This window comes from Malus sylvestris, chromosome 7 (genome assembly GCF_916048215.2).
Source record: "Malus sylvestris chromosome 7, drMalSylv7.2, whole genome shotgun sequence".
Taxonomy (NCBI): domain Eukaryota; kingdom Viridiplantae; phylum Streptophyta; class Magnoliopsida; order Rosales; family Rosaceae; genus Malus; species Malus sylvestris.
In genome coordinates, this window is record NC_062266.1 from 30,452,519 (window position 1) to 30,475,355 (window position 22,837).

General features: G+C 37.1%; 4 protein-coding genes and 1 long non-coding RNA gene across 11 annotated transcripts in view; 2 read left to right on the plus strand and 3 right to left on the minus strand.

Moving 5' to 3' along the window:
- LOC126630352 (uncharacterized) overlaps positions 1–1,619 on the plus strand; it is a 31,446-nt gene extending 29,827 nt beyond the window's left edge. Inside the window, exon 3 of the long non-coding RNA XR_007625961.1 lies at positions 1,531–1,619. This is a non-coding gene — a long non-coding RNA (uncharacterized LOC126630352). The remainder of the gene's footprint in view (positions 1–1,530) is intronic.
- The window catches only part of LOC126630347 (protein NETWORKED 4A-like), a 33,441-nt gene extending 30,280 nt beyond the window's left edge, over positions 1–3,161 (minus strand). For 2 of the 6 annotated variants that reach the window (XR_007625957.1, XR_007625956.1), the window contains exons 1-3: positions 3,002–3,159; positions 2,053–2,155; positions 361–1,935 (exon numbers count right to left, since the gene is read on the minus strand). Coding sequence is in view for 3 of the 6 variants with exons in the window: in XM_050300439.1 (XP_050156396.1) it covers positions 440–1,935; positions 2,053–2,155 (1,599 nt within the window). In the remaining 3 variants the exon portion in view is untranslated. Of the gene's footprint in view, positions 1–255; positions 1,936–2,052; positions 2,156–3,001 lie in introns of those variants that run through there. The other 4 variants (XM_050300442.1, XM_050300440.1, XM_050300439.1 and 1 more) reach the window with 4 other exon arrangements.
- Positions 3,162–9,154: 5,993 nt separating this feature from the next.
- LOC126630520 (methylesterase 17-like) lies at positions 9,155–12,619 on the plus strand. The gene is made up of 5 exons (XM_050300640.1): positions 9,155–9,218; positions 9,663–10,013; positions 10,127–10,267; positions 10,904–11,038; positions 11,983–12,619. Exons 1-5 carry the CDS (start codon positions 9,192–9,194, stop codon positions 12,262–12,264), a joined length of 936 nt encoding a protein of 311 aa, XP_050156597.1. The 5' UTR covers positions 9,155–9,191; the 3' UTR covers positions 12,265–12,619.
- A 1,654-nt stretch (positions 12,620–14,273) lies between these two features.
- Positions 14,274–21,539, minus strand: LOC126629187 (low affinity inorganic phosphate transporter 8-like). 2 transcript variants are annotated; one of them, XM_050299126.1, is made up of 2 exons: positions 19,831–21,539; positions 14,274–15,934 (listed from the first exon to the last, which is right to left on the minus strand). In XM_050299126.1, the coding sequence occupies exons 1-2, from the start codon at positions 21,002–21,004 to the stop codon at positions 14,289–14,291; spliced, it is 2,820 nt and encodes a 939-aa protein (XP_050155083.1). In that variant the 5' UTR covers positions 21,005–21,539; the 3' UTR covers positions 14,274–14,288. The 2 variants fall into 2 exon arrangements, with proteins under 2 accessions (XP_050155083.1, XP_050155084.1); XM_050299127.1 differs by lacking the exon at positions 14,274–15,934 and adding an exon at positions 18,624–19,609 and having other exon boundaries at positions 19,711–21,414.
- LOC126629190 (thioredoxin H4-1-like) lies at positions 16,549–18,152 on the minus strand. The gene is made up of 5 exons (XM_050299130.1): positions 17,905–18,152; positions 17,594–17,657; positions 17,366–17,494; positions 16,957–17,079; positions 16,549–16,851 (listed from the first exon to the last, which is right to left on the minus strand). Exons 2-5 carry the CDS (start codon positions 17,612–17,614, stop codon positions 16,696–16,698), a joined length of 429 nt encoding a protein of 142 aa, XP_050155087.1. The 5' UTR covers positions 17,615–17,657; positions 17,905–18,152; the 3' UTR covers positions 16,549–16,695.
- Positions 21,540–22,837: the final 1,298 nt, after the last annotated feature.

The following is a 22,837-nucleotide window of genomic DNA, read 5'->3' on the forward strand; positions in this document are numbered from 1 at the left end:
CATCCTATTGGTATTTCCTTCGTCTTCCTCTTCCATTTAGCTTCTGCTAATAATTACCATTGGTAATGGCAATTTAGAAATCATGGGTTTCTAATAATATCATAGCTTATTAGATTATAGCGGCCGCAATGAATGAGGGTTACTTCACCTCACTGAATTAGGATTTAGTCAAAATCCCCCAGTTCACTGCGAAGAATAGGTAGATTGATTATTTTGCCCTCCAAACAAGTGAGAACACTAAGTTTAACACCTTAATTAATAATAATTAGCAAACCTTTTCCATACCATTGTTGTTCTTTAACATTCAAAATCTAGAGCATTTAGTTTCGTAATTAACTAAATATTGATGTAACATCCGACCTGAATTGACCATATGACCCTAAACAAAAATTGTTCCATACAAACACAACATATGATGCAAGAGACAATCAAGTGAGCCTCAGAAACATACTAGGCGCTGCCTGTGCCCGGTAAACGCTTGGCGGAGCTCTTGGTATCCGCTCCTGTAGTGCTCCAGCGAGAAACAAAGCTGCCGGATCACCTCTCTTTTCTCCTCAGCCCCATCCGAGATCACAACATTCTGCCTTTTCACCTCTTGCTGCAACTCCTCCACTCTTGTTTTCAGCTCATCTACTAGCCTACGCGCACTTTCGGATCCAACGATCAGACCCTCGTGTTCTGTTTGTAACCGACTAAGATGTCCCGCCATTTCCTGAACCTGATTGTCGCGGCAACTCACATTCGCCATGAGAGTTTGAGCCCTAGCATTGAGCTCGTCTTTCTCCGCCATCAGCATGCCACATTTCAGTTTCAATATGTCCAAGTCTTTATTTACAGCTTCCACATGTCCATTTTTATCAGCAACTTCTACCTTCAGGCTGCTTATATCATCTTGCAATGCCATCTCGTAGACAGCATGCAGCCTTTCCATTTCCATCTTATCCGTTTCACATTGCCTTATTTCGTCCTCTAACCCCTTGTTTCTCAAACTCAATTCTTCGAGTCTCGTGTCCAAGACAATTTGTTTCGCTGCAAAACTTGAAATGTCAGCCTGCAGGTCTGCTTTCTCAAGCGAGAATTGTTCCTGTGCTTCACGCAATGCACTCTTCAGCTGCATCACCTCAAGATCGCGGCCGAATATGTCAGCATTGCACCTCACAATCCTCTCCTGCAGCTCCGAAACATGCTTTCTCTCCAAGTCAAGTTGAGATTCAACACCTTGCATTTGATCAGCGCCTTTGGAAATTCTATCGGCAAGTTCATGCTTCAAATTCGCAATCTCTTCGTCTGACCCCTTAAGCCTTGCTTTAGTCACTTCCAAATCCTCCATCAATTTCCGAATCTCATTATCTCTGTCCGATGCACGATTTTCCAACTCAACTATCTGTTCTTGCAGCTCGAAGACACGCATTTTCTCCATTGTAAGATCAGACTCCTTCACCTGGAGCTTCTCTTTCAAGCTAGATAGTTCAGTTTCAAGCTCAGCAATCTTCACCTGCCATCCCTGACTGTCGAAATCCGCGCTCGGAGGTGGAACCAAGTAATTGCTGACCGGGGAATTAGGAGAATCTGACTCGGATCCCAATGATGAAGAGGAAGACGATTCAGCGCCATTCTTTAAAGTAAGAGCTGGACTAGAACCATCTGAGCTTAGTGATATATCAAAACCAACAACTTGATCGTCGGATTTCCGCAAACCATGTTTAGCATCGGGAGTCAGCAGAGGAGAGCCTTGGTTGAAACCATATTCAGAATCTCCAAACCCCTTATGTACTTTGTTCAAGTGTTCATAGCACCCGACCAGTGAACGATACATCCGTTGAAATTCCTGAACTAATTCCGGCTTCTTCTGCAAAAACGTTTCATCTTTGTTGGGCAAAGAATCACCATCTTCTTTGATCAGCTTCATCATTTGCTTAATGCTCTGGTCCATCTCTGTAAGATACAGCGTTTTAAACATTTTATTAGGTCAAATCATCACAGAAAAATTACAGTAAGGAACAATTTGAATCAGCAAGAACAAACAAGACGAGCTCGAAAATAAGCACTTACCTTCAAGATTTTCTACCAGCCACATTGAACTATCTGGAGAGATACTATTGTCCAACCCAGCTGAATCTGACTTCTTCAGTTCTGTTCTCTCCATATCGACCATCTACTGACATCAAATGATATAAAGTAAACCACATAAGACCTCAAAATACAGTCACGACACGCCGATACGTAAAATCTCTAAGCATACAAATGTCGTGGATACGACAATAAAAATATATAATTTAAAACATATTTTAACAAGAAAATATTCAAATTCGAGTTCATTCAAGTGTGAAAGTTAAATTCCTTGTTTTAATTAGAGCCAAGCTCTTTGTAGTAATCACTTTCAACTAGATCTTTGTTTCCTATTAATTTTCTCCTCTTAATTTTTCATTTGAAAGTGTAAAGCATCCTAAAAACCAAATACTTGTATCCAACGAGTATTCGGGAGTATCTGACGAGTACCGTAGCCGATGAGTATCAGGTATGAGACACGAAGAAAACATATCACTTGTAATCCGATCATTTTGTGAGGATTTGAAGGAATACATTTTCTTCACAAGTAATACCCCAATTTTTTACTTTCAATTTGAACACAATTTTTAATATAGTCTGTTATCCAATCCAATCCAATCTTAGACACCAAACGAGCGCTTAAAGAAGCGGAATTTCGATGGCTTCAGTAAGCCACCTATCAATCGTGATGCCCATAAAAAAAAAAGTAATTATAGTGAAAGTTACAAAATCAAATCAAATAAAATACACCACTGAATCAGATCAGAAATAAGATTTTTCTTTCCCTATAAATTTCCACCAACTCTTATCAATATTGAAATCATCAATTTAAGCATACCAAACCAGATGCATGAAAATTCAATAAATTAAACCGAAAAGCGATTCTTAAAAAAGCATAATCTGTATGCAATCGATTATGTCAGCATAGAAGAGTGAGCTCACTGTCACTTACCTTTTGCAGCGACACAGGTGAAGAGACTCAAGAGATAGAGAGAGAGAGAGAGAGATCCAGATCCAAGCCCTGGAAAAATCAGAAGGATAAGCGAAGCGATTAATCGGTGCTTTTGCCTTTTAAGCTAAAAGCGGCTTTTTTTAAAATTCAAAATGGATTCTTTCGGTTGAGGACAACGAGAAAAATGCTGAGAAAGAGTGGGAAGGGCTCAAAATCCCGCGTTTTCCGTTCCGGATTTTTATGCTCCGAAAATGCCCTCCCACGCACCGTTTCATTTTCATGTCGTGATTCATGGTAATGGGTATTTTCGTAACTTAACGAACTACTTCAATACTTAAGCCCTCAGAGGTGGGGCCGTAACGCATGGTGGGCAAGCGGCTTGCCGTCCCTGCCAGCGGAACAACCAAAGATTTATGGCGGGAAAACATTCCAACCTAAGAAAATAATTTAATAAAAAAAATCTAGTTTTATTTTAGAAAATTTTAACGAAAAGCTTCCGGTAATATTTATTTTAACGAAAAATTATATTTTTACACTAAAAATTCAATTATGGTACTATTTACTTTACCCTTTATTTTATTTTTATCGTTAAAACTCAAAGTTTTCAAACCCTTTTCATTAGTTTTTCTTTTATTTTAATGCTAAAAAGACATTTAAAAGATGACTTTTTATGAACTCTCTATCACCTTATTAACGCGAAAATTAATGTTAAATTGTGAAATAACAGAAAGCTTATAAAGAATCTTACTCTAAGAAACTCACCTTAGCATTTCTCTTTATTTTATTTCTATTTACATTGACACTATGACACAAAGCTCGAAAGTATGAAGTATTATACTAATATATCACCAAGCGACTTTAATTTTATCAACAAAATAATTAGAGTTTAATTTGACAATTTGTAGTACATCGAAATTGTTTAAATATTTTTGGTATTTTTATCTAATTTAAAAGTGCAAATCTATAGATTTATCTTTTTTTTATTTTTCCATTATTTTCATAATAATCATTGATCAAGGTGGGAATCCACACAAACTAAACAAAATTATTTCTTTTGGAACTTTATCATAGTCTTATTCAAAACATATGACCCCATATTTTATCTAATTTCATAATTTTAGTCTTTTTCTTGTTAGACTTGTCTATCTCTATCATTTTGTTTTGATTGACTTTTAAATAGATAATTTGTTATCTTTCAAAATTTATCTTTTACCAACCTTTTTTAAATTTGCACTCAATGTTTATATTTGAAGCTCAATTCTTAATTTGCATACGTGGTCGTAGTCACATTTGCTAAGATAGATGTGCTTTCTTTTACGCACCGGTCTCATTTTAGAATATTTTAAACTGCATTTATAATTCTATATGTGGCAATTAAATAAACTAATTTTTAACTCATAAAAAAAATGTTAAGATTTGGGCTTTAGTTCTTGACCCAAAAAACAGAAAAAAAAGAAGTGGGCTCAAGTCATGCTTTCCTTTCTTCAAGGGCCTCACCGGCCTACCTCCTTGTCATTCTTTGCTTTTTTTCTTTTTCTTTTTTAAGCATTTCAAATTTCCCACAACGCAAATGAGAGAGGTGGAAATGCAGTCACTGGTCAGGCACTCATGGTGGAGACAACCAAACGTGGACTTAGTGACTCACCACTTCGGTATCTTATTTAGGAAGAAACTTTTGTGGGACAAATATTATATATATGAAAGGGCTACCCCAACTCCAAGCAACAAAACTCTTCATTTTGCAAGAGTCGGGGATAACATCTATTGTACGCAGATTTACTCTTACTTTGCAAAGAGACTTTTTCTACGGTTTGAACCCGTGTTCAGTCACAAAAGAGCAATCTTTTCCATTGCGTCAAGGCTTACCCTAAAAATTATATGTTGTTTAACACATGCGTATATAAATATTCTCATCCATCCACAGCCACCAGTACCGCTCCGACAACCGCATTTGGACGTACTGGGGACTATGAAATGCAGCACTGTTTTCTTTTTAATGGAGAACTTTGCGTGCGCAAAAGAACGACAGGCTTTTTGCATGTGCATGCAGGATGCTGCTGCTTCAAACAAACCTTTTCCTAAAAATTACCCTACTTATTCTTGGTTAATTAAATTACAAATTCAGTTGTTAGGCTGCAGGTCTCTGCAATTTTTCGTATAATTTATAAACATTTACACAGGTCGTCTCTTGTCCGAATGTTAATGTCAAGCTTTTCGAATGCTGACTATCTAGTCAAGTTGATCAGCAGTGTAGTTGTACCATCCCCTGTGGAGGGATGGGATAAAAGGGGAATTCTATGTTAAGGAAATTTGTTATATTGTTAGGGATTTTAGGGTTTTTTTTTTCTTCAATTTAAAACATGTTGTTATGTAGCGTTTTTATAGTGGTGGTTTTGGGCATGTGCAATAGGTGCCCTTGCACAGGGCACCCAATCTTAAAGGCCCCTAAAAGATGAAATCATCAGCATATATACCAACTTGGTTTGTGGCAAAAAACAAAATCAAAAACAAAAAAACAAAAAAAAAACTTCATCTTTAGGAAATTTTCTAGGTTATGCATGTGAATAAGAGAAATATTGCTTTCACATGCATAAGAGAAATCACTATTATGTTTTTAGTTTAGATGCTGGCTTTGCTCTAAATTTTGTTTTTATTTATTTTCATGATTTTGGTTGATTTGAACTATAACTAATAATACTCCATTTATATCCTTTATTAATACAACTATAGACATATAAATTAGCTTTGTAACATAAATTTTTATACAAGGATCAATTTACTATCTTCCGCACAGTGACCCTAAAATCACATAGCCCCTAGTTTTCATCATGTATATGTAATTGTTTATAAGATAACATTTCTCCTTTCTTTTCTATTCCTTGATTAACAAATATACATTGTTCTTTTTTTAATGCCTTTAGAGATATTGGAATTTGATGAGTCAATTTACTTCGTGTGGGAGTACATGTCTTTTGATTAAGATCACTAACTTTTGGAGTTGTTGTCACAATAAATTTTTCATTGTGACGGGAATACGGGTGGTACATTACGTATTTTTATGTAAGTGGTGGGAAATTTTATTTTTTAAGTTATTAATTTTTTAACACACGTATCTCACCATTTATATAGTAACACGTGATGTACCACTTCGTGTGCCAGTCACATTGAAAAATCTCTACTGTTGTCACATACTATCTATAGCAAAAGAACCAATTAAATTATTATCCCAGTTTTTGCAAATTGCAATCCTTGACTTGTAGTGGACGTAGTCATGGAGGCATCCTATTGGTATTTCCTTCGTCGTCCTCTTCCATTTAGCTTCTGCTAATAATTACCATTGGTAATGGCAATATAGAAATCATTGGTTTCAAACAAATGGTATGGTGGAAGATCAAAGTCACACATACAGAATCTTATAAAAACAAATAAAATTATGTTGACTTAGGAACTTTATATAGTGAATCTCTAAGTTAAAAGGTGATTTCCGCACTTTCGTTCTTTCTTCAAGCATTTATTATTTTGTTATTGTTCATTGATTCTCCTTTAATTTGTTCAATCCAACAACTAGAACAAAAGAAAAGAGTGTGCTCAAGAAGAAGAAAAATGAGCGCAGAAATCATTTTCTATTCAGATTCCCTTTTACAATGGAAAGACAAATCTCTTTGCTTCAACAAATAATCACCTCCTGGATTTGCAAGAGGCCAATGCAAATGGTGCAAAAGCATTTGCTTTAGGAAATGGAGAAGCAAAACATTTTTGTCTCTATATATAATACAGAAACCGCGTTTCCAGTACTTCAATTAAAATCAAAGATCAAATGGCAGTAATTTAGTCATTTTCATTGTCTCGTTCTTCAAACGTGGAGGTGGTCTTCTCAGCCAAGCCAACTAGTAAGTGGAAAATAAGAAACATGCCAATGGAGTTTAGCTTCTAGTCCTTGCCAGTTTCTCGTTTCGAAGGGACAATTAGTAGACATATCAAATCAAAGAGAAAAACTGCCAAACACAACTTCATTTTCTGTGACGATGATCAATTTCTTCCAAATACATCTGTATTGCAGTCCCATATTCAACTTAAACCACCACCAATCCTGATATTCAAAGTCTTATCATTAAGAAGAAGAATTTTTTAAGTTTTGTGAATCAAATATAATTGTCGCACATTAGAGATAATTAGACTGTATGGATTTGTATGAAAGTGAAATGACTCATTTAAAAAAATTGAGTTAAGTAGTGTCCACTTGCACTGGTACCTTTCGACCTAAATGCGTCCATCCATAGAGCTAGTCACACATAAGGACCGTTCCGGTACCTTTCAATCTAAATGCAACCATGTATGGAACTAGTCAAATATGGTCATGAATGATGAAATTGACGATCAATATTAGTGTAACCGGAAAAAGAACCGAAGAACATGAATCCGTGACAAATGAGTATAGAGTAAATTGTCAAAAGTCTTTGTGTATAATAAGTAAATACGACAGCTACACTTACCTAACGTTTCTCGCCCTTTCTTCCATGACATTTTTTTTCACGTTCCTTCCAGCTGTATTATTGAGCATTATTTTCTGCGAACTAGGGTAAACGTGGAAGTCGTTTTCACAGTCTCAACTTTTTCAGAAAAAGATGAAACCTGGAGAGACGCTAATGTAATTGCTCAATCATGATCTACCTTTTAGCATTTTTTATAGCTAATCTTTTCAATCCCTAAAGATTCCTAACTTCCTGGAGGCTCAAACAGTCAACTGGGTCATTCACTTTTCACTGTGATTGTTTACCTTGGGAAATGTTTTATTACATCAATAATATTTTTTGGTAAAGATTTGGCATAAATTTGAATGAAAATTCTGACGATGTAAGAAAAGATAAATAAAAGAAGTAAACATTGATTGCGCTTATATTATCCTCATGACATTGGTGAAAAATAGCTTTTTTGCCAAGTGTATTCAAGTCAAATTTGGAGAATTGGATCCTTTTTTTTATTTATTTGTTCGAAGTTCATGGACTACTCTTTAAAATTATACGACTCTCATTTCTCTATTCCACTGGCCTTATTCACACAAATTAACGGTCCACATCTCTCTTTCTTCTTTTGAACGACTCCAATATAGAATCAATTGGCTCCGAATTTGAAGATCTAAAGAAGATCTCGATTTAAATTCGAAAAGGAGGAAAAACAATAATAATAACAACCGGCCCATTAATTAGAGTCAGATAATCATTGACAAATAAAAAAGTCTCAGGATATCCTTCGCCTGCAATGTATGGATCATATAACAAGGAATTTGTTTTTCAGTCTTTCAGATGAGCAGATAAGAATAAATTTAAAATAACCGACAAATGATATTTTTATTAGCTCCAGTTTTATTTTATTTTTATAAACCATAAAGGAGCTACAAAAGTTCTTCCTGCGTATGCAATTACAACGTCTCCGTTTCGAAGGACACCTTTTTGTTAGGACCAGGTATAAAATATCGATGATATCGGAAATATCGCTAGTTCAAAAACACGGAAATTTCAATGAATATATCGGGATATTATCGATATCGATAAAAATTAAATAAAAATCACGGAAATTGTAAGAAAAACTTGGAAATTTTTATTGAAACTTTGCAGGATGTTTATTTAGTCAATTATCTATTAGTTTATCACAAAAAATTGGAAGGAAATGCATTGCATGATAAATATAACTGATTTAAGTTGATTATATAGCGAGCTGACAAATATTGTGAGTGTAGAAAATATGTAGTAGTTAATGAAAGAAGTTTAAACAAATCATAATCATTTATATATAATGAATTAGTACAATATTTTACATTTTATACATTGCATGGTAAGATACATGAGTGACTTAGCAAGGTCTAAAATATCGATGATATCGGAAATATCGGTAGTCCAAAAACACGGAAATTTCGATGAAAATATCGATATATTATGGATATTTTAGACCTTGGACTGCCTAATTGTTTATTCCCAACATGCCTAGCATATGAATGCAGCATACGAAAAGCTGTGTGGAAGTGACTCCACATGGTGCCAAGTGGCATGCGACTTCGATGTCCACTAGATTCATTGGTGATGCTCATTGCTTGGCTGTGTTGTCTATTTAACCGCGTAAAAGAGTTGGTATTTCCTGTTCATGCACATATAGGAAGTCAATATGTTGTTCTTGCTGGAATCCATACCATAGCATGAAAAATATCAAGTTTTACGTAACGGTACATTTCTTTATGCATTTGAGAATTTGTTTTTAATTCTTTCGTCGCCTGAATAGCTTGTATATGAAAAATATCTTTAGACATAAAAACGTCAAAGTGACTTTGTGAAAAATATTTTTGCTTTGTAAGAAATGATGGGGAGATAAAATCTACTCCTTTAAGGATAAAGACTTTATCAAATAGAGACGTTAAAGTGACAGTACTATCTTTCATTTGTTGTTGTATAATTGATTTGAGCACTCTCTCACTTTAGCGTAACCCGTTTCATGTAAGTCATTCTTCCTTGCAAGTAATTATTCTTGGTAAGAATTGATTCCCGTCCTACATCATCAAGCTATATATCCTTTTACCAAAATTAATATTTGAATATGTGCATGATTAGAATAAAAGCAAAAACCATGACCGATGCAGCAAATTAACTATTTCAACTGCATATATATATAGAGGTCAAGAGGGGCTCTGGGAGAAAAGAAAACAAAAGGGCTTTGGAGCAGTTGGGAAGCAGAAAGAATGGTAGAGGAGAAGCCTGAGGAAGAAACCATAGTAGAGGAGAAGATGGAATTATCAGAAGTACACTTGAAGACTGCTCATTTTGTGCTGGTTCACGGCATAAGTCATGGAGCATGGTGCTGGTACAAAATCCGGTGTCTCATGGAGAATTCCGGCTACAAGGTATCGTGTGTCGATCTCAAGAGCGCCGGCATCGATCAATCTGATGCGAACTCAGTCCTTTCTTTTGATGATTACAACAAGCCACTCCTGGACTTACTGTCTGCTCTCCCTGAGAATGAACAGGTCTTTTATTTTGCTTCACTAATCATGACTAATAATTTTTTTTTAATTGTTTGATTATAGGAAACATGATTAGGGGATTGCTTTGTCTGCTTAATTAATATGTTTCTATGCAGGTAATTCTGGTGGGACACAGTGCTGGAGGGCTGAATGTAACTCAGGCCACTATCAAGTTCCCAAAGAAAATTCTCCTAGCAGTATATGTTGCAGCAACAATGCTCAAACATGGGTTCTCCACTGATCAAGATTTCAAAGATGTAATTCATTTTTCAAATTGCTACTTAATACCTTTTTTACTAATTAACTATAAGCTATATTTTTATGATGATTCAGTTTGAATTTAACATGGGAATTAAACTGTGAGTTGGCAGTCATGCATGACAGGTTGAATTTAGCTAGTTTTGAATCTTTGATTGGAAATTAGTAAGGTTTAAGATCCCAATGTTGGTAATGGCTGCCAACTGCCATGACAAACAAAATGGTTGTTAGGCCTAATCTCCTAAGAAATAATTAAACAATTAATTATACTATTAGTCTGATTAAAGCAGATTTGGTGAGGATACAAACCCAAAGTTGATGTGTATGGAAAGTGATTAAATTTTGATTACAAAGTCATTCGTAGCTTTTCAATTATTTATTCTATCACGTTGCATAGCAAATTAGCAATCATATATTAAAATTAGGGCATCATTTTTCCAATCAAGCCCAAATGATTGAGATGAGACCAATTAGTATCGGTTTTTTATTTTTTTATTTATTTATACAAGCGATAATGGATGAAGAAGAATTGAATTCTAGACCTCGATTTTGCAACGTTGAATACTCTTAGTTAACTGAGTTACAAGTCTTTGCAATTAATTTTTTTTCCTGATAGTAATGTTTGTGTGTAACAGGGGGTGCCAGATTTATCAGAGTTTGGTGATGTATATGAGTTAGGGTTTGGATTGGGAGCTGATAAACCTCCAACAAGCGCCATTGTCAAGAAAGAATTCCAACGCAAAATCTCATACCAATTGAGTCCTCAAGAGGTATCATCATATAAACCAATAATTCTATCACAGTTGAATTGATGCACTTGGTCGATCGATCATAGACTTTTTTGTGCCTATGGATAATAGGTTGCTCAGGCTTTCCTTTCTTCTTTCTTTTTTGGTGGTGGGCTCTTGGCATTTTGTGTCACAGTCCTTTGCTTTGCTTTTGAGCAAATTGGATGGCCATGAACATGTACAGCACCACATTCAGTTCTTCACATGATCAATTCGAATATGGAAGTAGAATTCTCTCCGCTCCAAATCATCTCCCATCTCCTCTCATCCTCTCTCACTTTAACCTATCTTTCTTTCTATAATGAAGTCAATACAAGATGTTAATGTGACTTAATCGTGACCGTTCAAATAAGAGAAGAAGGAAAGAGAGAGAAATTTGAACGAGAGAGAATCATACTTCTCGAATACGAGCATCACATTAAGCCCTTTTTTATAGACACGGCGTAGTGAGAAAATCTTTTTTTTTTATTCAATATTTTTTAACTTTGATATGACTTAAGTTACTAACATGGTAAATCCTTGGAGTGTAAAATCATCATGTAAAACTTAGACTTTATTTCTAGTTTGGTTAATTGCTTTAGTTTTAGGTTTTAAGTGTCAAATTTAGGTTCGGTAAGGACCATTAGATCCCCTAAATTAAGCTCATTCTGTCATGTTTAAGGATAGGATGCCATGCACAAAATCGCTTTTCACATGATTCATGTACTTTCATTCAATTTTTAGTTAATCTTGCTATAATTAATATACACATGTTAAGAGTTTGATACGTCAATTATCTATGCACTCTTGTTGGTTCCTTACTATATTGATTAATGTTGGTCTCACAATGATTGATGTTATAGGGCGTTCCTACGTATATACATGGATGACTGACATTAACAAACTAGAACTCATACACATGCTAATTTCATGCCTATTTTCCTTAGGATTCGACGCTAGCTGCCATGCTTTTGAGGCCAGGGCCGCTCTTGGCAATCACGTCAGCCCATTTCGAAGAGGACGGCGTCATCGACCAAGTGCCACGAGTTTACGTTAAAACGCTGCATGACCATGTCGTGAAACCAGAGCAACAAGGTTCGATGGTAAAGAGGTGGCCGCCATCGGAGGTCTATGTTTTGCATAGTGATCACAGCCCTATGTTCTCCACCCCATTTCTGCTATTTGGCTTCCTTGTAAAAGCAGCGGCTTCTTTTGGTGGACTTAAATAGTAGCTAGGACTAGGATCCTAGGATTTTTCATTACTTCATTGGAAAAAAATCAAATAATATAGGGGAATAAGAACATATGGAGCACTTGGAGCTAACGGAAGATTGGAAGCAAAATCGAGCGCATTGGCGTTATAGGATTCATATAGCCGACCACATTTAATGATGGGATAAGGCTTGATTATTGTTGTTGTGTAGGGGAATAAGAACAATCAAATGTTCATCAATTGGATATATGTGAGACGCTAAAACGACCACAGTGACGTTATATGTTATACAGCTGACCACACTTTATGAGACAAGATTTGGTGGTTGTTGTTGTTGTAATGGAGAATAAGAACAAACAAATGTTCATCAATTGGATATGTGTGAACTGTATAGTTGTGGTAAAATGATTGATTGCGCATAGTAAACATGAATTTTTTTTTTTGGTACAAATAGTATATGAATTATTTGGTTACATCCTTGGAATATGAGACAATTTTCAATAGAGCTTCCTTTGTTGTTGTTGATAATTTAAAGTTGAGAAATGAGCATGAGTATATATCTGGGGTGGTGCGGTTCAAACACTGGGGTGGTGCTGTTCAAACACCCCGTTTTACCTTACATATATTTCTGTCAATTTTTTTCTTAAATTTTATTTAATTCATTCGATCCGACGGTCGAAATTAAAAAGAATGTGTGAATAGCACCACCCTTTATCTTCTAATATCATTGAGCACTCTCTCTTACTGATGTCATGTAACAAAAAATGCACACATTCAACTATCACGGGATGATCCAGTGGTTGGGGACAAATTACAGGCCTTGTGGTTGAATTCTAGGCCCGTATTCCATATAGCATGTCCTAGGTTAGATCCCTTTCGCTGGTGAATCGTATGATGGTGACCAGGAGGAGGCTGATATGCCTCTGTGAGTCTTTCCGGCCCCCGAAAAAGAAGACTGCACCACCAGCTAGTCCCTTTTTAAAAGAAAGAAAAAATGTTTACATTCAATTTAGAGTATCCTATGATGCAGTTTAACGACAGAAATTGTATATAGTCGTGGCATCCTTGAAGATTTGTTTCTTCTAAAATTCATACACGTTCGAAACACATCTAAAATGTGAAAAAGAAAACCAAACCTTAGATAAAACTAAAACAAAAATGGAAACCTTGGCCAATTTTTCACACGAATAAGTATTGATAAGGGAGTTTAAAAATTAAACGGCTCTGATAATTTTAATTTTTTTTAAGTAAACAACAATGTCAAATCACTCTAGTATTTTTATGAAAATACATTGTTGCGAATATATTGAGAACTTCTTATTTAAATTGAAAATATAAGTCCAACAACTCAAAAAAATAATGTCTTAATTTTTTGAAATTAAGGACTGCTTTGGAAAAAGCTTTTGTATAAATAGAAGGTCAAATCCAATAAATAATCTCCGTAGTCAAGAAATATTCGAAAAGTAGCTCCCTAATGTTTAAAAGGGTGAGGAGACCATGGTAGAGGAGGCTACAAATTTAAGCCCAATTTCACATTTGATTTATTCTTTTAATATTACTTTTCATTTCATCTGTGCACTCCATGGAGCTGATGGTCTTATACAGAAGGACTTCTATGGAACATTGATGCTATTATGATGATATTTCAAGCGAATTACGCGGTATTATATGATAAAGTTAAAACGTATAACAGTGCGTAATTGGTTTGAGATAACGTCACTGTGATATCTAGTTTTTAAGTAAACGAGAAAGACATGAAAACTATAAAACTATAAACCCTTTTTTTTTTTTAACAAACGATAAACCCCATTTTTTTAACAAACAATAAACCCCATTGAAAAGGAGACTTTATTAAAATACACAAATCAGAAAAGGCACCAAAGGCCTCTAAACAGAGATATTTTTTAATGTGCCGGCAAGACGGTCTGATACCAGGGTGATAATATAATTGGTTGAAAACTTTAAAATACAAAATTTCAAACTAATTGTAGTATGACACTTAATATATTGGACCGTGTTCCGGCACACTCAAAATTTCCTCTAAACCATTCCCGTTTCAGCTTCCGGAACTTTATCTTTGCTAACAATGGCAGCACTTGTTTCAGCTGCATTCTCAATTGCACTAACGGCTGTCACACCGTTGCCTCCGAAATCATTGTCCTCCCCGGAAATCTCCTCAAGCGACCTCCCCTTGGTCTCTGGCACCAAGAAACTGAAGAAGAATCCGATCAAATTAATCACGGCAAGCGCCTTGATCGCCTTTTGCACCCCTTCAACCTCACGAGTATAACTCTGCAGCACAAATGCAGCAAGTATAGCCCCCGCTTTGCCCGCCGCCGCTGACACCCCGTGGCATGTGGACCGGAACCTAGCCGGGAAAAGCTCGGCCGGCACGATGAAAGTCGTGCTGTTGGGCCCAAAGTTTGCGAAAAACAATGTCAGCCCATATAACAAAGTGAACAATTTAGTGTGACCTTTGCAGAACTCATAGGTGGAGTGTTTATCCTCACACTCCACTCCCCTGAGATTTCCGTAATGAAACCCTAGAACTCCCATGAAAATCGACATCAGTAAAAACCCGCCTAGCTGGATCGGTTTTCTTCCAAGCTTGTCAATGGTAAACACAGTAAACCAGTAACCGGGAACCGAGGCAAAAAGTGCTACTAGCAGCATTGCACTGGATAGCCTGTAGACTTCTTCAATTGCATTCATTGCGGAAGGTCTAGGTAAAAGTCCACTTGAAGGGTAAATATCTTTCTGAGTGAGCTGGAGGCTGTAAAATGCAATGTCCAGCAGGAACCAGGTGGTGGTGGTGCCGAGAAGATGGGTGCCGTGCCGCCTAAGAAACTCCCTAGAAAACAACTTATATGCGGAATTTGGATCAACTAGGGTTTTGGAACCAGATTCTCCGACCGGTATGTCCCTTTCGAGGACTTTGGCCATGTCTGCATTGGCCTTGTCCTGATCTCCTGCAACCAAGGCAGTGTACCTTGCAGTCTCAGGCATTTTTAGTCTCCAATAGAAGGTCAGAGCCGCGGGGACTGCGCCGAACATGAGCACGATTCGCCACACAAAATCGCCTTCCGGCTGAGTGGAGAGGACAGGATTAGTCCAAAAATCCTTAGCTGGGTAGACTAGCAAGAATAGTTTGGACACGAACATGGCTACGGCTCCTGCAACCAAAATGCCAATTCCTTGCATTGCAAACACAGCTGCAATGAACCCGCCTCGGGTTTTTTGGTTGGCGTATTCGGACATGATCACTGCTGAGAGGGGATAGTCCCCTCCAATTCCGAATCCGAGCCAAAATCGGAAGAAACAGAGAGTTGTGACTACACCTTGAGCACTGTGGCCAAAGGAAAGGCCGGAGGCCAGAGCACATCCCACCATTGTGACTAATGTGATTCCGTAAACTTTTTTTCTACCAAGTTTGTCGCCAAGCCAGCCAAAGAAGAGTTGCCCTGCTAGGGTTCCGAACAGAGCAACCCCTGTTATGGCATTGTTGATGTGGTTAGGCAGAACGCCGGGCTTGTTGGTTGAAGGGTCGTAGTAGTAAAGGCGGCCTATGAGTTTTGTGACCGCAGTGATGCAGAAGAGGTCATAAGCATCGGTGAAAAACCCCATGCCGGCAATGACAATCGCTTTGTAATGGTAAAGTTGAGTCCTGGCATTGTCGAGAGTCGAAAAGAAGGTTTCTTTTCCATCCGCCATGGCAGAAAGTTGGGTTTTTTTGGCGACTGAGTGAGGGAGCCCGGGAAAGGTTTGCTAAAGAAATGATGATTTAAGAAGATCAAGGGGGCGGAGATTACCCCTGTTGTATTTTGGATTTTGGAAGATTTTCGAGAAATTCGCATTGTGATCAACGATTAATTTGTTTGAAATGCCGTTAGTACCTAGAGGACACTAATCTCTGGGACAAGTTTTCTATGTAACTCTCTGTCTCTTTCTGTTCTTTCTTGTCTGGTACACAATTGCCAAAGCTGAACCAATACATAGTTTGAGAAAAGCTTGCCATACAAGAAACGTATTCAGATGTATGTAACTTCTTCTTTTCTTAAGAGATTTCCTCTCAAATAATGCTGAATTTTGTCCGATTGCGATTGTCTTCTCATTTTTTTCATTCGATTCCAAATTGTATGTAATATCAACTTATATGAGTTGTTTCTGTGTGTCGGAGTACGCGTGTCAAGATTTGTCTATTTAGGGTTACTAAAATAGCATTGAGTTGCCTTCAGCTCCAACAACCTTGTACTGCAAGCAACAAAACGACATTGATATGCTGTACCCCTGACAGAGAAGATCTAAAAATTCTCTGATATGATGATATAACTATGTAATGAATCAAGATAACGAGTTTGTAGGACATCATTTTACACATTGAGGCCGGATTGACTTTTGTGAGAATATCCCGAAGAAAAGAAAAACGAAAAAATTCATCACCATAGAGTCAAGTAGGAGACTTGGTTGCTAACTGAGCCACGACGGCTGCTGTCTTCTTCTGGAGCTCCGGCTTGTTTCCTCCAATGAGTTTGTCCACTTGTCTTCCATCTTTAAGAAAAACGAATGTCGGAGTGGCCTTTATATCCCATGAAGTACTCAACTCCTGCAACCCCGGAATAACGAGAAGGAAAATTTCATTGGCAGCTGCATTTCTATACATCTGTTCTACGCAAAATATGCGATAAAATAAGAAATCATTCGCACTTACAGCGAGAACATCAACATCCACGGTTAGAAATAAGGTAGAAGGATATTTATCTGCAAGCTCACAGTAGGCTGGTGCAATTACAAGACAAGGCCTACACCAAGATGCACTGAAATTTGCAACAACCTGTTGGACAGTTCAATAGAGAGGATCTCGTGAGAGAGAAAATTTGTCTTTAGGGTTACACATTATCTCTAGCAAGTCCGATTTTTGCTACATCCGGCTCACGAAGGTTAGCAAAAATTTTATTTTTGTGACAATATTGGTTTGAAAATTCTCCTTTGGCTCAAGAACTGATTAGAAATTTGTTCATAAACGACGCTAATTTCAGTAATTTGAAGTTTTTTTATCACGGCGTAGAAAAGGTACATTATGTGAATTCATGACAAAATTAAGAACACGAAAAACTTACAATCTTTCCATCCTTGATTGCTTCTGATAACTTTTCCTCCCAACCGTCCATGGTCTTTATAAGGTGCACATTTCCACCGGCAAGATGATGACCCTCTTGATGAACCTCATCAACATTATATCCGGTACACTGCAAGAAATCGAAGCATTTCCTCAGATGGAATGCAGAAAGAGGCCAATTATATCGGATGGTTTTAAATGATCCTTGTGTGCATATAAAGAAACTTACCACAGAGCAGCAGCTTCCCATTGGGTGTGCACAGATGAACTGGGAATATATTTACCAGAAACATCTACAAAAGTAAAAGTAAAAACCTTGTCAGAAATTCAAAATATGCAATTGTGACTGGCCATCGTGTTGATTTGATCCAGAGACATTAGCTAAATTTGCATAGACACGAAGAAAAAATCCTCCGAAAAAGAATCATGTTCGTAATTCCTCGATTAATTGCCTCATTTTCTTGTATTAATTTGGTGTTGATCTAAATAACAACATTACGTAAACAAAGAGAAGGGTTTTAGATTGATGAGATGAATTACCTCAGACAAGCTTTAATCTCCATGGTGATTAAAGCCTAATCCGCGACCGAGGATGATGAAAAAAAAAAAAAAACCCAGGAATCAAGATTAATTAAGATGATGGAAGGAAGGGATTATGATAGAAAAAATTAATTTGTGGACGTCGATTCAAGAAAAAATGGGAAAATTATACACTGCTGAAACGGCAGCAAAGCTGTATTGTGATATAAGTAGGTGTAATTAACACATTAATAATCAGATATTTGGACAATTTATTTGGATCAAACATAACAACAATATGACAACGTGATCAGTTGTAAAAAACCAAACTGAAATATCATGAGAAGATAAAAATTGATTGTCTGTGATTGATCAATGGTGTAACAAACCTAGTACGTCCAATTGTTTGCAAAATATAAATTGTTACGTTTGTTGTTAGCAACTACGTTAGTTGTCCTGTTATGTGGAGGTAATTTCATGTCTAATCGTTTGACTCTACGTACCTAACTATGACTATACCATTTTTAGGGGGTCGAGTTAGACCCCTTCACCCGAGATTCTGTGTTCGGTTTTCTCTCTTCAATATTATCACTTGTATGATCAAGGCCTGGTTTGGTACCAAGATGATTATGAAAAAAGCTGGTATCAGCTTTTTTTATGTTTGGTAAACATTCAGCTTCAGCTTTTTTTCACAGTTTTGGGTGAAAAAAAGCCAAAAACAAGAAGCTGCAAAACCCAACTTTGAAAAACCGGCTTTTTTTAACATCTGTTTTACATAAAAGTTTACTAAACACTATAATACTGCTTTTTTTTTCAAAAGCATTTTTACAAAAAAGTTTACCAAACACTCTATAGCTTTATTTCACAGCCGCTTATTCTCACAGCACAACAGATGCAGCTTTTTTTTCAAAGCACAACAATACCAAACCAGCCCTTAAGAAAAACATACGGAGTAATAACCGATATACCATCTTGCTCAATGCAAGTTCTAACTTAATGTTGGAGATAGTGATGCTGAAAACACAATAACATTGAACATTATTTCCAAATTTCCAATTGCATTCCAAAAACAAGATGACAGTGCTTAAATAGAAAAAAGAACTAAAGTTTTTTCATGGGGTTTGCACATCAAATTCAGACCCAGAGGACGGCCTAGTTTTCGTGTCGGATTGCCGGAGTTCCCCTATCATTCTAACTACTTCATCCATGTTGGGGCGTGTTTCGGGCAATTTTGTTACGCATGCCAGAGCAATCTGCAGCACCTGCACCATCTCTTCTTCAATGTGGTGGTGTTTCAGAAGTTCCAAATCAAAAACCTCAGCTGTCCACTCCTCGCGCACAACAGACTTAACCCAACGCGGGAGATCAACTACGCAATCATGCCCCAGATATTCAAGCGTGGCTTTGCCTGTCAGCATTTCTAGGAGGAGCACACCAAAGCTGTAAACATCTGATTTGTGAGTGGTTTTCCGCATGTCAATTGCCTCTGGAGCGCGATATCCAATGGCTCGGGACATGGCTGGAGGGAAGTTCATTAGAGGACTCAACCCTACGTCCGAGATGCAAGCCTCGAGTTCTTGGGTGAGGAGAATGTTTGTGGACTTTATGTTGCCATGGCTGCATTTAGCACCCACGGAATGAATATGAGCAAGTCCCTTGGCAATTCCGAGCGAAATTTTTACTCTTGAATCCCAGTCTAGTGGAGACCTCCCAATATCACTGTTTCCTATAAATCCATTGAAACAACGAAAATAAGGCAAAAGCATAGGAGCATTGCAAATCAAAGTAACTATAAATGGAGATTAGGATTTAGATTATGTATATTACCATGCAAGTGAGCAAACAAGCTTCCTGCTGGCATGTAGTTGTACACCAAAAGCTTCTCCTCCGTGGAGAAATAATAAGCGCGAGGAGGCAGGACATTCGGGTGCTTCCCTACCCTCTCCACCACCTCCATATGCTGCTCAAACTCCCTCTTCCCCACCACAACTTCCCTCAACCTCTTCACCACAACCGTTGTTTCCTCATCCAATACAGCTTTGTAAGTTGTTCCGAAACTTCCTTTACCGAGAACTTCAGCTGACGCCCTCAGCAGATCCTCAAGGTCAAAATTGTAATGGCACCCTTCAAAGAAGAATAGCTTGTTCTTCTCTGCCTCTTGCACTCCACTTCCGAAATCCTTAGGCATCTCACCCTTTCCATCTCCTGAGGCCTTCCCTTTCAACATCCCGCCACCTACTTTGTTAGTCCTTTTCAAACAGCATATGACAACCACCAGGACTAGAAGAACCAACACTGCAGAGCCCCCAATTGCCACGGCAACAATGGTGCCCGGGCTAAGTTTTTTTATGAGTGTAGCATGGTGATTTTTGAGGATGGTTGGCGAGGGTAGCAAGAAAGCAGGGGATGCAGAAGGGTAAGTGGAGGTGTTTTTAGAACAATTGTTGAGAGGTGCCCCACATAACTGAGGATTCCCAACAAATGAAGAGTTGGAATATTTATCGAGGGAATATGGAACCGCGCCATTCAAGTTGTTGAAGCTCAAATTCAAAAGCTTAAGCGCGGGGAGGTTCAGATTCGGGATGGCTCCAGAGATGAAATTGTTTTGGAGGCGCAATGTAGTGAGGCGTGTAAGATTCTGGATTTTTGGTGGAATGTTACCGGAAAAGGAGTTGAAGGAGAGGTCTAATACAATGAGGTTGGGGGACAGAGAGGCAGGAAGCTTTCCTGAGAAGTTATTCTGATGGAGGTAAAGAAACTCCAAGGAAGGAATGGATGGGATATCAGAAGGAAGACTTCCATAGAGGAAATTTGAGTGGAGGCTGAGTACTCGAAGAGCACGAAGCTTTCCTATACTGTTGGAAGGGATGGAACCGAAAAGTCCAATTCCCGGAAGATGGATAGCAGTCACTCCAGTTTTGTTTAAATTGCAAGTGATTCCAACCCAAGAGGTGCAAACTGGTATGGAAGCATTCCAGTTGAGTTTTCGGGTGTGGACAACTGTGCCAGCAAAGTTGAGGAGGGCTTGTCCATCTGAGTTCAGGTCAGACAAAACCGAGGAAGGGAAAGGCGTAACAAGGGAAAGGAAGATAAGCGTGCGAACGAAGACCTGAAGCTTCATGGTTATCTGCTCAGAATGCAAATGGTACGATTAGAAAACCCCGAAAACAAAGTTAGCGAAACATGCAGATAGGATGCAGATAGCAGCAAAAATTCGACTACATTTCGGGTTTAGGAAGGCAAAGAGTGGCAAAGAACCACTGAATGACTTGGGGAAATCCAAGAGGATTGATCATAACTGTGTTTGAAAAGTGCTGTGCTAGGCAAAACGCCTCCCTTTATGCCTTAGCGATTTCAAACTTTGGATCAAACACAACCCAAACAAAAAGGTGACAAAAGACAACCCACTCAGCATGCAAAGTTCACATAACTTGAGACAGATTGCATTAGGGACAAATAAACATGCTAGTTAGCCTGTCTTGATCACCCTCATTGAAGAGAATAAATTCATCAAATTTGTTTATCTTATTGCTTTAGAAAATGTTACCAAATAGGAATTCCCCGCGTGTGTACTGATTTTACTCACTAGGAAAATACAAGTTTAAAACCAAAAAATGGGTTTGTGAAGAATAATCTTTGTCATTAGATGGATTAATCATGGGTTTAAATGAATTAAAATTTCTTCAAAAATATAAGGGAAAAAGGAAAATGCATCCCTACCAACTTTTGTAAGTGGGAAAAAGCAAAGTGCACTATCTTTAGCCAAAAGAAAAAAGAAATAAAGAGAGGCCAAACAAAGAAAAGAGAGGTTGGTAACCAAAATATAAGCTCACCTTTTTCCCTAAAAGAAAAAAAAAATTATGTACTTAAAAGTTAAAAGTTTAAAAACAAGTGGGAAAAGCAATCAAAATATATAAAGCAATGTGGTGACAAGGATAGAATCCAAGAAGAAGATAATCTTCCTAAAGAAAAAGAAAAAAGTTCAATATTATGTATAAGAGGAAGGTATTTTTGTGTGTTACAGGTTTTCTTTGATATTATACAGGAATTTTACGTGATTTATGGCTTGTTTGGAAGTTATTTTAAAATGATTGAAATTTGTTTTTGGTGAAATTGATTTTGAGCTTCAAAAACACTTTTAAGTGCTTTTTCATGATCCAATTGATTTTTTACCAAGGATTGATTTCAAAAACATTTTTACCAAAAACGTTTTCAATCATTTTAATTGCATTTCCAAACAAGCCTTGAATTGCCTTTTGTTGCAGGTTTCATGCTTGAATAATCAAAAGTAAGCACATTGGAACATGAATATATAATAAGGAAAACTAATGAAAAGGGCTTGAAAACTTTGAGTTTTAATGATAAGGACAAAATAAAGGGTAAAATGAATAATACCAGGTTTGACTTTTTAGTGTAAAAATGTGGTTTTTCGTTAAAGTGAACAGTACCTTGGGCTTTTCGTTAAAACTCGCATAATAATATGAATTTCCATATAAGTAACGAGTCATTTTTTTCTTAATTGTCAATCACAGGCTAATACGGATACACAATTGTAGAAGAAAAGAAAAGTTCGTACCAGACAAATTTGACTTCCGATGAATATTCATGCATTTTAACCCAAAGTGTTACTACAGATCTGTCAAAACAAAAGTAGACTCATGAAGGGAAAATGCCAGAAATACACAAATACACTGATGTGCTATAGAACTGTGAAAAAGAAGTAATCTCTAAAATTTAATCCCATGAGGATCATAAAAAACCTACCTGAAAATCTGAGCAATTTGTCACAGATTTCTGTGCTACTTGGAAGTTAAGGTGTGAGAAAATTAGCAAAGTTAAAGAGGCTGAAGAGGCTGAGATACTAAAACCAAAGGAAAATGAATTTATAATTTGAATACAACGGGAATAATTTTGTTTTTAAATTCCCCTATAATATATAATGAAAACAATAATA

Excerpts from the sequence above, each read along its gene's own strand:
- LOC126630520 (XM_050300640.1), top strand. The coding sequence starts at position 9,192 with ATGAAAAATATCAAGTTTTACGTAACG. Across the intron at positions 9,219-9,662 it reads ATATCAAGTTTTACGTAACG|AGGTCAAGAGGGGCTCTGGG; the intron begins GTACATTTCTTT and ends ATATATATATAG. Across the intron at positions 11,039-11,982 it reads ACCAATTGAGTCCTCAAGAG|GATTCGACGCTAGCTGCCAT; the intron begins GTATCATCATAT and ends TATTTTCCTTAG.
- LOC126629190 (XM_050299130.1), bottom strand. The coding sequence starts at position 17,614 with ATGGGAAGCTGCTGCTCTGTG. Across the intron at positions 17,495-17,593 it reads TGGGAAGCTGCTGCTCTGTG|TGTACCGGATATAATGTTGA; the intron begins GTAAGTTTCTTT and ends GATTTCTTGCAG. Across the intron at positions 16,852-16,956 it reads TGGATGTTGATGTTCTCGCT|GAGTTGAGTACTTCATGGGA; the intron begins GTAAGTGCGAAT and ends CCGGGGTTGCAG.
- LOC126629187 (XM_050299126.1), bottom strand. The coding sequence starts at position 21,004 with ATGAAGCTTCAGGTCTTCGTTCGCACGCTTATCTTCCTTTCCCTTGTT. Across the intron at positions 15,935-19,830 it reads TGAGCAGCATATGGAGGTGG|TTTCGACTCTCGACAATGCC; the intron begins TGGAGAGGGTAG and ends AAGAAACCTTCT.